General features: G+C 57.2%; 2 protein-coding genes and 1 long non-coding RNA gene across 4 annotated transcripts; all 3 read right to left on the reverse strand.

Annotated features, from left to right (window-relative positions):
- Positions 1–18: 18 nt before the first annotated feature.
- LOC119034844 (uncharacterized) lies at positions 19–2,196 on the reverse strand. Of its 2 annotated transcripts, none has more exons than XR_005079653.2 (4): positions 2,047–2,196; positions 1,330–1,509; positions 901–1,178; positions 19–316 (listed from the first exon to the last, which is right to left on the reverse strand). It is a non-coding gene; the product is annotated as an uncharacterized LOC119034844 (long non-coding RNA). The 2 variants fall into 2 exon arrangements; XR_008392295.1 differs by having other exon boundaries at positions 901–1,181.
- A 2,669-nt stretch (positions 2,197–4,865) lies between these two features.
- APOC1 (apolipoprotein C1) lies at positions 4,866–7,334 on the reverse strand. Its single transcript, XM_037125991.2, has 4 exons — positions 7,264–7,334; positions 7,074–7,152; positions 6,612–6,759; positions 4,866–5,065 (listed from the first exon to the last, which is right to left on the reverse strand). Exons 2-4 carry the CDS (start codon positions 7,129–7,131, stop codon positions 5,005–5,007), a joined length of 267 nt encoding a protein of 88 aa, XP_036981886.1. The 5' UTR covers positions 7,132–7,152; positions 7,264–7,334; the 3' UTR covers positions 4,866–5,004.
- Positions 7,335–9,934: 2,600 nt separating this feature from the next.
- APOE (apolipoprotein E) lies at positions 9,935–12,898 on the reverse strand. Its single transcript, XM_037125987.2, has 4 exons — positions 12,804–12,898; positions 11,785–11,844; positions 11,162–11,336; positions 9,935–10,784 (listed from the first exon to the last, which is right to left on the reverse strand). The coding sequence occupies exons 2-4, from the start codon at positions 11,825–11,827 to the stop codon at positions 10,079–10,081; spliced, it is 924 nt and encodes a 307-aa protein (XP_036981882.2). The 5' UTR covers positions 11,828–11,844; positions 12,804–12,898; the 3' UTR covers positions 9,935–10,078.
- Positions 12,899–13,817: the final 919 nt, after the last annotated feature.

The raw sequence follows: 13,817 nt of genomic DNA on the forward strand, positions 1-13,817 counted from the left end.
GCAGAACGTTCTTCGGCCTCCTGGGCTGAACTGGGTTCCAATCCTGGCTCTACCTCATGGGATAGGCCCCACTTCTGCCTCGGTTTCCCACTCCGTAACATGGGCTGACAATCCATGTTTCGGGCAGGATATTAATTCAGTGAAATTCTACAAGGAAAGGTGCTAACACAGAGCCTGGCCACGCAGGTGCTTACAGATTGTAGCTGTTCACGATTCCTTCTTTCGTCTCTAACATCTCTTGGCTGTAGGGCCAGACGCGCCCTCACCGTGTGGCCTGGGCGAATACATCCCGTTCTCTGGGCCTCAGTGTTTTCATCTATAAAATGGGGAAGGTAGTAACCACCTGCCTCGCCCTGGCTGGTGTGGCTCAGTGGACAGAGCGTGGGCTGCGAACCAAAGGGTCACCCGTTCAATTCCCAGTCAACCCACATGCCTGGGTTGTGGGGCCGGGTCCCCAGTAGGGGGCGCGCAAGAGATAACCACACATTCAATGTTTCCCTCCTTCCCTTCTAAAAATAAAATCTTTCAAAAATAAAAATAAAATAAAATAAAACTGGGTGAAGGGAGGGTTTTAAGCCTTTAAAAAAGATAAATAACCACCTGCCTTGCAGAGTCAGTGCTCAGGCTGAGCGAGGCCCGGGAGGGAAAGCCCCAGGCGCACGTAGTAGGAGGTTGTCCCCTGCTCGACAGAGAAAATGCTCCTTTTTCTCCTGGGAGCCCGGCGAGGAGCCAGCACGCAGGGCTCAGCCAGCAGACCATGGGCTGAAGGTTTTGGTCTACGGTTGCCCAGTGAAACACAGGACTCACTCCCAGTGACGCTGGAATTTCAGATAAATAATCTTTTTTATTTCTAGTATAAGTATGTCCCATTCAGCATTTGGGAATCACACTAAGAATTACCTGTTGTCTCACTGACATTCCAGTCTCCCCAGGCGGCCTGTACGTTTAGGTGGGAAGTCCGACAAGCCCACCTGAACGAACAGTTTGAGTGACCGTGCGTGGGGCCATCTTCACCTGGAGGCCTGCAGCAGAATGCTGTCCATGCTGGTGGCCCCAGCCTGGGCTCTGCACACAGTAGGTGTTCCACGAATGTTCCTTGGAGTTCCTCGCTAACAATTACCAGCAAAATAAAACTTCCTGGAGTTTTTTGCTTAATCCTTACCCAGGATATTTCCTCACTGCTAAGAGAGAGAGAGAGAGAGAGAAACGTCAGTGTGAGAGAGAAACACTGACCAGCTGCCCCCCGGTACACACTTGGACCCATAATCAGATGCGCAGATTGAACCCCCAACCCAGGCATGTGCCCCAACTGGGAATTGAACCTGCAACCTTTCGGATATGGGATAATGCTCCAACCCGCGGAGTCCGACTGGTGAGGCCAACTTTTATTTACTGCTTAAAACCTTCTAGAGTTGCTGCTGTTTGGGATGATGAAGAAAGTTCCAGAAATGGATGGTGATGATGGTTGAACAATGTTGCGAATGTATTTAATGTCACCGAACTATGCATCTAAAAATGGTTAAAATGATATGTTTTGTATTATATATTTTACCATAATAATAATTTTAAATAGATTTTAAAAAAGATTTTATTTATTTATCTTTAGAGGGGAAGGGAAGGAGAGAGGGAGAGAAATATCAGTGTATGGTTGCCTCTTGTGCGTCCCCCACTGGGAACTGGCCTGCAACCCAGGCATGTGCCCTGACTGGGAATCCCACAACGACCCTTTGGTTCGCAGGCCTGCGCTCAATCCACTGAGCCACAACAACCTGGGCCATAATAATGATTTTTAAAAAAGAGAGAGAACCCTGGCTGGTGTGGCTCAGTGGATTGAGTGCCAGCCTGTGAACTGAAAGGTCACGGGTTCGATTCCCAGTCAGGGCACAGGCCTGGGTTGTGGGGCCAGGTCCCCCGTTAGGGGTGTGCCAGAGGCAACCAATGGACGTATCTCTCACACATCGATGTTTCTCTCCCTCTCTTTTCCCTCCCTTCCCCTCTCTCTAAAAATAAATAAAATCTTAAAGAGAGTGAGAGAGAGAACCTCACCACGCTTTGTGCCCTGAGAAGCGGCGTGGTTTGGGGTTCAGAGCCTGGTTCCACACGGCTCCGCCTACTTGACCTGGTACGAGCTGCTTAACCCCTCTGGGCCTGTTCCTCCCCTCCCGAAGGGGCGTCTGGGACTGTCTGCCCAGGAAAGCAAAGGAGATTGTTTACCTAAATTGCTGTGAGCGCTGCCAGATAAGCCACAAAGGTGCTGGGTCACCGTCAGCTGCTGTTTACCAAGTCCGTGCTTCCTGAGCGCCAGGTGCGTGGGCAGGACTTTAGCAGGTCAACCTGATGAATGGACTCCCAGCAGCCCCACGGTGGGGGCGGGGGGCGGCTCTGTATCATTCCCATTTTGCCGATGAGGAAACTGAGGCTGCCAGAGGAGGGGTAAAGCCACCTACCCACGGCTCCCCAGCAGGCAAGGGGTGAATTTGAACCCGGGCATCTCACATTACCTAGCCAAGCCGGCACAGCCTCTGCCCCACCTCCCCCCTGAAAACGAGTCCTAGAGGGCAAGAGAAAAGGCTGGAGCAGAGCAGGGGTGGCCCCGCGGGGAGGTCTCTGACCCCTGCCCCAGCTCCAAGGTCGGTGTGGGCTGTTTGCTGTTTGTTTGCTTCTTGCAATGTTTGCCCAGGTCAGGGATAGGAACAGGCTGAAGGTCGTTCAGGGCCAACCTCAGAGGCAGCTCCAAACAACTGTGCGGGAGGGGGGGATGTTTTGGGGGCAGAGAAGTCACGGGGAGTGGGGGAGCATTGTCCTTTGTGAATGGGAGGCCCTGAGACCCCAGTGTGTGTGTCTGCCCCCAAACGTGAGGCTCCCCTCAAAAGCAGAGTGTACCCTCACTCCGTGCACGGCTCCTCCAACTTCCTTCTCTGTCCCGTGCGTCTCCTGGGCCTCCAGCCTGTGTTTTTTTTTAATTTTTTTTAATCCTCACTGGAGGATTATGATTTTGAGAGAGATAAGCAATGGTATTGTTTATTGATTTGAGAGAGACAGAAACCTCAGTCGCTTGCATCCGGTCCACGCCCCTACTGGCGAGCAAATCGGCAGCCTAGGTACGTGCCCTGACGGGGAATGGAACCCGCAGCCTTCTGGTGCGCAGGACGATCTTTCAGCCAGCGGAGTCACCTGGCCGAAGCCAGCCTCGGTGTTTTTCAGGGGCTTATGAGAAAGCTTGAAAAACAAACTGGCTCCAAAATGCTAGAAGTAAAAATTAGTCATTGTTCAAGTAAAGTGATCCAGAATATACCCTAATGCCCACCAGCCAACCACACTGCAAAGCTCATTTCTAATGAGGATCTTGGGTGCATTTCCATCCACCAAATATGATGAAGATGAGGCTGGCGGCTGGCGAATGGGCTGTCGCCCGCCGTTCTGCAGGGTGACTTAGAGAAGAGTGGACTGAGTAAGAATGTGGCCCTGGGCCCTGGCTTGTGTAGCTCAGTAGATTGAGTGCCCACCTGCAAACCAAGGGTTTACCAGTTCAGTTCCCGGTCCGGGCACATGCCTGGGTTGCCGGCTGGGTCCCCAGTGGGGGCTGCGCACGGGAGGCAACCACACATTGGTGTTTCTTTCCCCCTCTTTCTCCTTCCCTTCCCCTCTCTAAAAATAAATAAATAAAATCTTTATTTAAAAAAACTGGTGATCCTTCAGTTCACAGGCGGGCTCTCAATCCACTGAGCCACACCAGCCAGGACAAATAAATAACATCTTTTTTTTTTTTTTAAAGATTTTATTTATTTATCTTTAGAGGGGAAGGGAAGGAGAGAGGGAGAGAAACATCAATGTATGGTTGCCTTTCATGCCTCCCCTGCTGGGAACTGGCCTGCAGGGAATCGGCCTGCAACCCCGGTATGTGCCCTAACTGGGAATCGAACCGCGATTGTCTGGTTCGCAGGCCCGTGCAAATAACATCTTTAAAAAAAAAAAAAAAGGTGTGGCCCTCGGACCCCCAGCTGGGTGCAAATCCTAGTCGTCCCCTCTCTGGTCTGTGACATCACACATGTGGCTGCTGCCTTCAGCATCTGTTTGTCCCTCAGAAACACAGGGTCAGAGACAGCATCTACCTCAGTGGGGTCTTGCAAAAATGGGACTTCTAATTTTTTTCTATTTAGTGCACTTGTTTCACCAAATATTTTCGAGCCTCCTGCACTGTGCCCTGTCCCCGGGTCACAGTGGTGACAACAGCCTTGGCCCTGTCCTCCTGCAGCTCAAAGTCCAGCGAGGGAGACGCCCATCACCAGATGGTGACAACCCAGACTGGGCAGAGTGAGGATGCGGGTGTTTGAGTCAGTCTGGGAGTGAAGGAGGGCTTCCTGGAGGAGGGGGCCTCATGCTGAGGCTTGGAGGGTGGGGCCCTCTTACAGGTCCGTAGCCCACAAGTCCTGCCTGCCCTTGCTCTCTGCCAGATCCTCCTGCACCAGCCACTGAAAGTGTAATGAACACCTGCTGTGTGCACGGCGGGGAATTGCCCCACCCCTTCCCTCGGGCAGCCCACCGGGGAAAAGCTATATGCCCCAGGCCGGGGGTCCCATCCAGTTCTCCCCTCCCTGGCTTTGTGACCTTGCACAAGTGACATCACCCCTCCCTGGCTGTGTGACCTTGCACAAGTGACATCACCTCTCCGGACCTCAGTGCCCTCAAGAGATTCCTAGGGCCCAGCGTGCAAGGTTCTCTGGAGGGTTCTCTTGAGATCACAAAGTCCAGAGCCCTCAGCACAGAGAATGAGCAATAATACACCTGAGTTCTGCTTCTTGCTCTCAACGCTCACCCCTAATCTGTCCCATAGCCCCTGCCCCTCAGGAAAGAAGCACTCAGAATTCTTCATAGGTATTTTATTGGTGGTGGGTCACGGGGCATCACGGAGAAAGTCCTCGGCACAGGGGGTGGGGGTGGGGGAAAGTTTAGAGCCCCTTCCTCGGACACAGCCACGGCGGGGAGGGGCAGCCCTCCCGGCGTTCAGGAGAAGGTACTTTCGATCTTCTCTTTTGCTTTGCTGAATGTATCAGAAAGCCAGGACCTGTGGGGAGAGACCGGGGTGGAGGGCTCACTGTGTGCCATCTCTCCCAGGATGCCCAAATCCCACCCAGGGCTTCCTCTGTCTGCGGGCGGCCCAACTTCTGGGCCTCAGTTTCCCAGAGGCACCAGAGCTCCTTAAAGTCGAAACCCCTTGCCTTGGCTTGGGTTTCGAGGCCTGCCACCACCTCTTGCTACCAACCCTTCCTCTAAGCCCGATCATGCCCTCGTTGTCCCCTGTTCACTCAAGGGCACTGTCCAGACCCCCGGCCTTTGCCCAGGCAGCCCCCTCGCAGGGAATGCCCCCCCCCCCCCAATTATCTGCAGATCTTCCTGCCTCAGGACCTTGGCGCCCACCCTGCACAGGGAACACTCTTCCCACATTTCTCAGCCTGGCTGGATTTTCCTAATCATTGCATCTCAATTTATATTTTAAAATGTTGACTGATTGATATTAAGAAAGAGGAATGAGGGAGAGAGAGAGAGAAACACTGACTTGTTGTCCCACTCCTCGGTCCCATTCACTGGTTGATTCTTGTACGGGCCCTGACCAGGGATCAAACCTACAACCTCAGTGTATTGGGATGAGGCTCTAACCACCTGAGCTACCCGGCCAGGGATGGATCTCAGTTTAAAGTGTTATCTCTTCCTCGGCTAAGTGGCTCTGTTAGTTGGAACGTCTTCCTGTATACCAAGAGGTCACGGGTTCAATCCCCAGTAGGGGTATGGACGGGAGGCAACCAATCGATGTTTCTCCCTCTCTCCCTTCCTCTCTCCCTAAAAGTCAAGAGACATACGCTTGGGTGAGGATTAAAAAAATAAAGAAAGAAGATGTAAAAAGTGAGACAAGTACAGATGCCTACTATAAAAGTTAAAAAAAACAATAAAGTGTTTTAGCTTCAGAAGAGACCCAGTCCCCAAGCCTACAAAAGCCACTCTCCAAGCGCTGGGTGGTTTGTACCCACTCTGCTCATTTTCTCGGCGATTACTGAGCTCCAGCTGGACTCCTCTCCTGGGAATTCACTGATTTAGCATCTGTTCTCCCCACTCTCGCCGCCCCCCCCCCCCCCCCCCGAATGCCAGATCTCAGTTGGCGGGGACTTTACGTGTGTTGTTCATCAATATTATCCCCCTGCTTTGGAACACGTCCTGGCACTTAGCGGATGCTCAGTAAATATCTGTTCATGAATAAATGATTCTCTAACTCACCACTGGCGGTTAAACACTGTGTCGAGCGTCCCAGGAGCTATGCTCCAATTTGCCTCCCCCAGAACCACCCATTTTACAGATGAGGAAACTGAGGTTCCCACAGGGAGAAGAGAGTCTCTGGCAGCCTGTGGACGCAGGCCTGTCAGAACCCTCCAAGCTTGGGTCCTTCACTACCACCGCCCGGGGCCACCTCTCTACAGTGGCGGATGGGGGAGTCAGGGAGCCCGTGCCCCAAGTCCGAGCCCGCTGAGATCCGGCTGTGTGGCCATAAGGCTTTTGTAGGTTCTCCCAGTCTTAACGGATACCCCATGCCCTCCCAGGCCCCTGGGAAGGGTCCTAACCAGGTCTTCTTATGAATTTCGCTCTTTTTGACTTCGTCCACGGCTGCCCGGAACTTCTCCTCCACGGTGCTCCCGAAATCCTTCAGCTTACCCGGGATGCTCTCCAGGGTGCTGGAGAAGTCAGGGGCGGCCTGGGCCGGGGCCGGGCCTGCCGGGAAGAGGGGCAGGAGTATTGGGAGCCCTTTGGGTGAGCTTCCGGGGATGTGATTCTCGGGGATCTTGGTGTTAGGATGGGGAGGGTGCTGGAGCCACCAGGCGGTGCTCCAGCTGAGTATTGCCACCTGCCGGACTGCCCTGGGGAGAGCCACCTGGCCAGGTAGTCGTGGGGGTTGGTCAGCGGACAATAGGGGAGCCAGGGCACGGGAGGGGCCCCAGAGCTGGCCAGGGTCGGCTAGGCCCACGGCCAGCTTCATGCTCCCAAATCTCAAACCCCCAGTTTCCTCCTCTCCCACCCACTCTCACCTTCCAAAACCATGAACAGAACCGCCACCAGGACGGGCAGGGACAGCAGGAGCCTCATGGCTGGGCCACAGGGGGGACTCTGCAGACAGGGGTGGGGGTGAGCAGGGGCACCCTCCTGCCTCCCCCGAGCTTCCTCCACCCCCTTCCTTGTGCTTTTCGTGAGTGCGGAGGGTCCCTCTGGGTTACCCACCTGAATCAGTCGCTGGATCCAAGAGCAAGAGCGGCAGGTCCCCGCCTGGCCTGGCCTTTATCGGCTGGGGAGGGGGCGGGGCAGGCTAGTCTCCCTCCCCTGGTGCCTGCCTCCCTGTGCCCACCCACCTCTTCCTCTGACATCCTGGCTGGGGGGCTGGGGGGCAGGTGGGGCACAGGCAAGTCCCTTAGTTCGACAGTGGGGGGCAGGGGCTTCAACCTGGACCTTTGGCCCCTCCCCTCCTGCTCACACGTCCTTCTAGCGTCAGGGGGTCTGTCAGTCACTCTGTCACTGAGTAACTCACTTCACCGAGTGTCCCCAGGACACCTCTTCCATCCCTCCCCCTTCTTAGCAAGCTCAACACAACCCTGCCTCCCTGTCTCTGGGGCCCCTCCATTCTAACGTTCAGACCAGCCCTTCGAGACCCCGTCTGCTTGCATCTGGGGGCATGTTAAGCCTTTCTGGACCCCTTCTGGGGTCCTAACTTCACCGTCCCCAGTCCCCCTAAACCACACAGCCTCATCTGCAAGGCTCCCCATGTGCGCCCCTCCATGTATTCCTCCAGACCCTTCCATTGCCCCCATGACTCTCCAAGTCCCAGGGGGGCCCCTGTACACACTCCATCTGCACTTCTTCACCTTCTCAGGCGCCTCCCGGCACCAACCCCACCCCCCTCAGCCGTCTCCTCTCCCAGCCCTGCATCCGTCCCCCGGGGCTGGAGTCCAGAGCTTCCTCCCTTCTTCCTGGCTGCTTTTGACCGCCAGTAACCCCTGGCAGCCCAGGGGAGGGTGGCCCCAGGCCCCAGACTCGAGGTTGGTTGGCCTTGTGCCCCCACAACCAGGCGTCAGCCTGGGGGTGGGGGCGGGTGGTTGTGAAAGGGACACGGGGCCCCTGGCCGGATTGCAACACCCCTCGGGCCAGCTCAGCAGCTTCCAGTCCCTGCAACCCCCTGCCCCCCACCCCCGCTGTCTCCCCAGACATCTGCTTTCCTCGTGAGCCCCGCTCTCCCCAGACATGCACCCAAATGTCTGCTCCCCTCCCCCCACCCCACCGCAAGAATAGCATAACTTTGCTTTTTCCGTCCCATCCTCACTTCAGCTCTTAGAGGTGTCTGGTTACAAATGGGGAAACTGAGGCTCTGTCAAGAACGTGCAAAGGCTGTGTGGGTGTGGCCTTTGTCCCTGCCCCTCCCAGACTCCAGGCCGACGTCTCCCCAGATTCCTGCTGGGCCCAGTGTCCGTGCCACAGCGGCCCCTGCCAGCCTGTCGGCCCGAAGCTCCTTCCCAGCCCTTGTCCCACCTCTCAGAACTGCCTGGGGCTGCAGTGAGGCCAGGACAGATCTGTGCTTGGACATTTTCACGTGTGAGAATTCAAAATGCATCTCTTCAAGTGGAGGGTGTGGCCGATGGTGCCCACCTCATGCCTTCTGGGGAAACTGAGGCTCTAAGAGGGTTCAGCCCCAGCCCCAGGGCACACAGTACAGTAGCTACACCAGCAGCAGGCTTGGCTGGGACCAGGCCCCCTGCCTGAGCCCAGGGACCCTTCCCCTCCTCACCCACTCAGCTCTCAGCGAGTCAACAAACGTAGGCTCCCTTGCAGACACAAACTCAAGTCTCCTGTGGAGGGAACCCTTGCTCCCCTCCTCAGAGAACCCAGAAGGTGGGGGAGGAGGGCACCTGCAGCTCCATCTGGGGCTTTAACCCTCACCTGTCAACTCCCGACTCCACCTCCCAGTCCTGCTCCAGGGGGCTGTGCAGACCCTCCCGCGAGGCTCCTCTCCCTTCTCTGTCCAACCAGGACCCAGCGACCAGGAGTAAAGGAATGAGAACGAGGGGAGAGGGACAAGGAAGCACAGCTCAGAACAAAGGGACTTGTGAACCCAGAAGGCTGCCGTGCAACCCATTGGCAGAGAACACACCCTGGTGGAGGGAGGGAAAAAGCCAAAAGCTGGGCGGGGGCAAGAGCAACCTGAGGGGGGAAGAGATGAGACATGGAGGCAGAAGGAAGACAGGGCACCTGAAAAGCGGGGCCTCTGGGTAAGAGCAGGACAGACAGGCCGGGAGAGGGAAGGAGGCAGACGCAGGTAAGACCTCCCGGAGCCCTAATTGGTATGGCTCAGTGGGCTGTATGTTGTCCCACAAAGCGAAAGGTCGCTGGTTCGATTCCCGGGCAGGGCACAGGCCTGGGTTGCAGGTTCAGTTCCTGGTCAGGGCTGGAATGTGTACCAGCGGCAACTGGTCGACATTTCCCTCCCTTCCCCTCTCTCTAGAAATAAATTAAATGTTTTTTAAAAAGACTGGATGCAGAAAGGGGGAGGAAATGAGTGGGGAAAAATAAAAACAGCTTAATAACGGCAGCAGACTCAGGACTTTTGAGTCCTGGCAACGCTGAGAAGCAGGTAGAACAACGTTGCGCAAACTCAGGCCCACGGTCGCTGGGGCAACCGCAGGATTGAACCCCAGGTGGACTGGTTCCAGGACCCTGTCTCAGCTCAGGGACGGCATGGAGAGAGGGAGAGGAGAAAGAGTGAGCAGCGAAGAGAAGCCCGGACAGCGTAGGGCCAGGAAACAGGCCCACGCACAGGCAGAGGGGCCAGGCCTGACAACCGAGGGCCGGGGAAGGGGAACCGGGGGCCGGGGCTATGAGAAACCACACTCAGACGCCCAGCCGCTGCTGTGAAACTTGCTTAAACTTTATTAAGCCCGGGCCCACCAGGTGTACAGCAGGGGCAGGGACGGGGCCCCTGCGGGCTGGGAGATGCAGGGGGAGGGGGTGGCTGGAGTGGGGTCTTCCAGGCCTCACGGCCAGCCGGCACTCATGGATCTTCCTTGGGCAGGGCGGGGTCGTTGGTGCCCAAGGTCGACCGCACCTTCTCCACCAGCTCCGCCCATTGGCGCTGCATGTCTTCCACCAGGGGATCGAACCAGGTCTTGAGGCGGGCCTGGAAGGTCTCGGCCTGCAGGCGCACCTGGTTGGCCTGCTCCTCCACCTTGGCCTGGAACTGCTCCATCCGATCGCGCAAGTCGTCCAGCTGGTCGCGGGCCTGGTTGCCCACCGACTCCAGCTTTCCGCGCAGCCGCTGGCCCCACGCCTCCGCCTGATCCCGCAGCGGCTTGCCGACCGTGACGGCCCGCTCTCGGCCTTGCTCTATCAGCGGCACGAGGCGCTCGCGGAGGGCGCTGACCCCGCGCTCCGCACCCTCGCGGGCCCCGGCTTGGAAGAGGGCCAGGCGCTTCTGCAGGTCTTCAGCGTCGCGGAGGAGCCGCTTGCGCAGCTTGCGCAGTTGGGAGGCCAGGCGGGCCCGAGCATCCTCGAGGTTCTGGCCCATCAGGGACTGGACCTCGTTGTGGTACTGGGTCAGGCGGCTGCGCAAATCCTCCATGTCTGTCTGCAGCTGCGCCTGCGCCGCCTGCAGCTCCTTAGACAGGCGGGCATGCGTCTCCTGGGTCATGGGGCCCACCTGCTTCTCCACCTCCTCCTTGTAGGCCTTCACCTCCCTCATGGTGTCCTCCATCAACACTCTGCAGGCGGACAGGGTGGAAGGGAGGCGCGTGTGGGGACAGAAACAGGGTGGAAGATGCGGTGGAGGAGGCCAGACGTCGGGGGCAGAGGCAGAGAGACCCAAAAGAGAAGAGGCCAAGAGGAGGAGACGGAGACAGATAGGAACAGAGGGGGTGAGCCGGGAGGCTATAATGATGCTGGGAGACAAAAAGGAACATGCCCCAGACAGGAGGAGCCGAGGAAGAACCAGAGAGAGTTAAAGCCGGGAGTTCAAAATAGAAAGAGGAAGCCAAACGTGAAGAGACCCCTCCTCAGGGTTGCAGACTAGTGGAAGCTGAGGATCCAGAAGGAACTGCCCACCAGGAGAGGGAGGGGCGGCCGGGGGGGGGGCACTCACGTCAACTGCTCAGTGACCTGGGTGCCAAGCAGCTCCTCCTGCGCCTTGTTAGACAGCGCCTGCACCCAGCGCAGGTAATCCCAGATGCGGCCCATCGCCTGCTCCCAGGGCTGGCCGCCCTGCCACGGCTCGGGGTCCAGCCCCGGCTTCACCTCCTGCACTTCGGCCTGGCATCCTGCGTGGAACCCGTTGGAGGCTGTGAAGGCCCTCTGCCTTCTCTAGGCACGCAGCGGGTGCTCCACAAATGCTGGTGTGCTTCCTTAGAGCACTGGTGGTCAGGGAGGGGGTGGAGGGATGGCCAGCCTGTGTTCCCTCCTGACACGCATTTACTGGGTGTCTGGGTGCGCGCCGTGCCGGGGCGGTGGAGGACAAAGGCAATCTCGGCTGGCTCCTATGCCGTGCTCACTGCCTGTCTGAGCACGAGGCATCAGAAACTCACAACTCCCATTTTAAGGACGGGAAAACTGAGGTCCAGGGAGAGTAACACGACTGCTCAGAGCCAGCGACTGCCAGGAAAGGCCTCAGACCCAGGCCTCTTCTTAAGGAGGAGAAGGCGCATCGGAGGGTACAGGTGAGGATGGGACGGGGAGAGGCAAGGAACCCGAGCAAGCCCCGCCTCATACCTGCCAGGAGGGCGACCAGCAGCGCGGCCCACAGAACCTTCATCTTCCGAGCAGGTTAGTCTGGCGGAGGGAGAAACTGTCAATCAATAGCCTGTGCCGACTCCTCCCACCCAAAGCCCCACCCACCGGGTCCAGGCCTTCAAAGCCTCAGCCCCAGAGCTGAACTATCTTAACCCCGCCACAAACACTTAGCCCCTCCATTGTCTATCTCGCTCATTGTCTTCTCCTATCTCATCCCACGTCCGCCTCCGGGCCAAAATTCCTTCCCCCTCTCCCAGGGTTCAAATTCCACTCCCCCCTCCTCTCCGAGTTCTACTCGAGCCCCAGCTGGGTAGTCTAAATTCCAGTCTCACATTCCGCACTCTACCTCCATATTCTAGGCTCCAATTTCACATCTAAGGCGCCATCTTCCCCATATTAGCTAATTTAATCCTCATGCATTTTTTTTAAAACTTTACTTATTTGTTAGAAAAAGGGGGAAGGGAGGGGGAGAGAGACATCGATGTGCGTGAGAAACACCCATCGGTTGCCTCTCGCACGCCCCCAACAGGGGGCCCTGCCCGCAGCCCAGGCTTGTGCCCTGCCTGGGACGGAACGACGATCTTTCCAGTTTGCAGAACGACGCCCAACCCTCATTCAAAAAAGCCCCCCTTCGGTCGATGCTGTCGCTACCCCGCCACCACTTCCCTCCGAGCCTCCAGTTAATGGAGATCTGAGGACGAAGGGGGCACCCAGTAGGTGCTCAATAAACGGGTGACCATTCGTGGGCTGTTGCTATGGTGCTTTCACAAGTCCGGATGGTCTCCGCGGTCTCACCTTTAGCCCTTCCAGCCCAGTCGGGAGGGGAAGCCTCTGGGCCCCACCCACCCAAGGTCGCAGCCTCCAGCCTCATTCCCAGTTCCTGCTTTTTTTTTTTTTTTCCTTCTGACTCTCAGGGCATAGTTCAGTCGCCTCCTCCTCCCCGGCTGGTCCCCTACAGCCCTGACCTGGTCTCTGTGCCCCCCCACTTTGCTTCTCACCGGCTCCAGAGAAACCAGTCCTTCGCCTCCGCTCTGGCCGAGTAGGGCTCAGGGATCCTAGACTCCTCCAATTATAGGGCTCCCCCTGCCCCGCCCACTCCTCCAGGGCAAGGGCGAGCTGGGCCAGCCCCCAGTCACGAGGTGGGCTGTTCTCCCCCCCCTTACGCAGCAGGGAGGGGGAAGGAGGTGGGACTCAGAGGTCCTGTGACGCCCCCAGCCCCCATGGGGGGAGGTGACATCTCACCCGGTAACTCAGGCGCCCTCCGGAGGGGGGCTGGGCACGGGAGGGGAAGGGGCGGGCGAGCCACTGAATGAACACAATTTGGAAAGGGGGCCGGGGGCCGGAATCTTGGGTCAGAGAAAGGAGGGGGCTTGGATTCCTGGGTCTGAGGGAGAAGGGAACCGATGGCAGAAATGAGATGGGAGGGGTTGGGGACAGTGTAATGCATCTAGCTACCTAGGCGTTGAAAGTGAAGCCTGGGTCTTAATCTTAGCTGCCTCTCTGGCTGTGAGCTCGGGCACAGGCGAGTGCCTCTCTGAGCCCGTCCGCATCTGTGAATTGGAAGTCCCGCACGAGCGTTGCGGATTCCAGAAGCTGCCCCAACACGGTGCCTTCCACGGGACCTGGAGTGTTTGCGCTGCCTGGGCAGCGCTAAAGTCTCTGGAACCAAACTGCCCAGCCTGAATTGGGGCTCTGTCAGTTGCCACCTGTGTGACCTTGGGCAAGTGACCAAATGTCTCTGGACATCCAGTGAGTGTCCTGGCCCACAAAACCAGAGAAATAGCTGCGCTTGCACCATCGTTCAGTGTTGCAAGAAGTTACGGTTAAGTCCTCACTTCACCTTGTCGATTTGTGCGTCTTGGAACTGCGGCAAAACGAGGTCTCCCAAAGCCAGTTTTACCAGGGGCTGGCGGGTATAAACTAGAGTTAGGTCCCTACGGCATCTCCATGTTATAAGGAGCTGAGGAACCAAATGAGATCGACACCCTGCTGTACTCTATGCGTGAAGCACA

The sequence above is a fragment of the Artibeus jamaicensis genome, unplaced genomic scaffold (assembly GCF_021234435.1).
Source record: "Artibeus jamaicensis isolate MK-2021 breed Jamaican fruit bat unplaced genomic scaffold, CSHL_Jam_final contig_1526, whole genome shotgun sequence".
NCBI classification, from domain to species: Eukaryota; Metazoa; Chordata; class Mammalia; order Chiroptera; family Phyllostomidae; genus Artibeus; species Artibeus jamaicensis.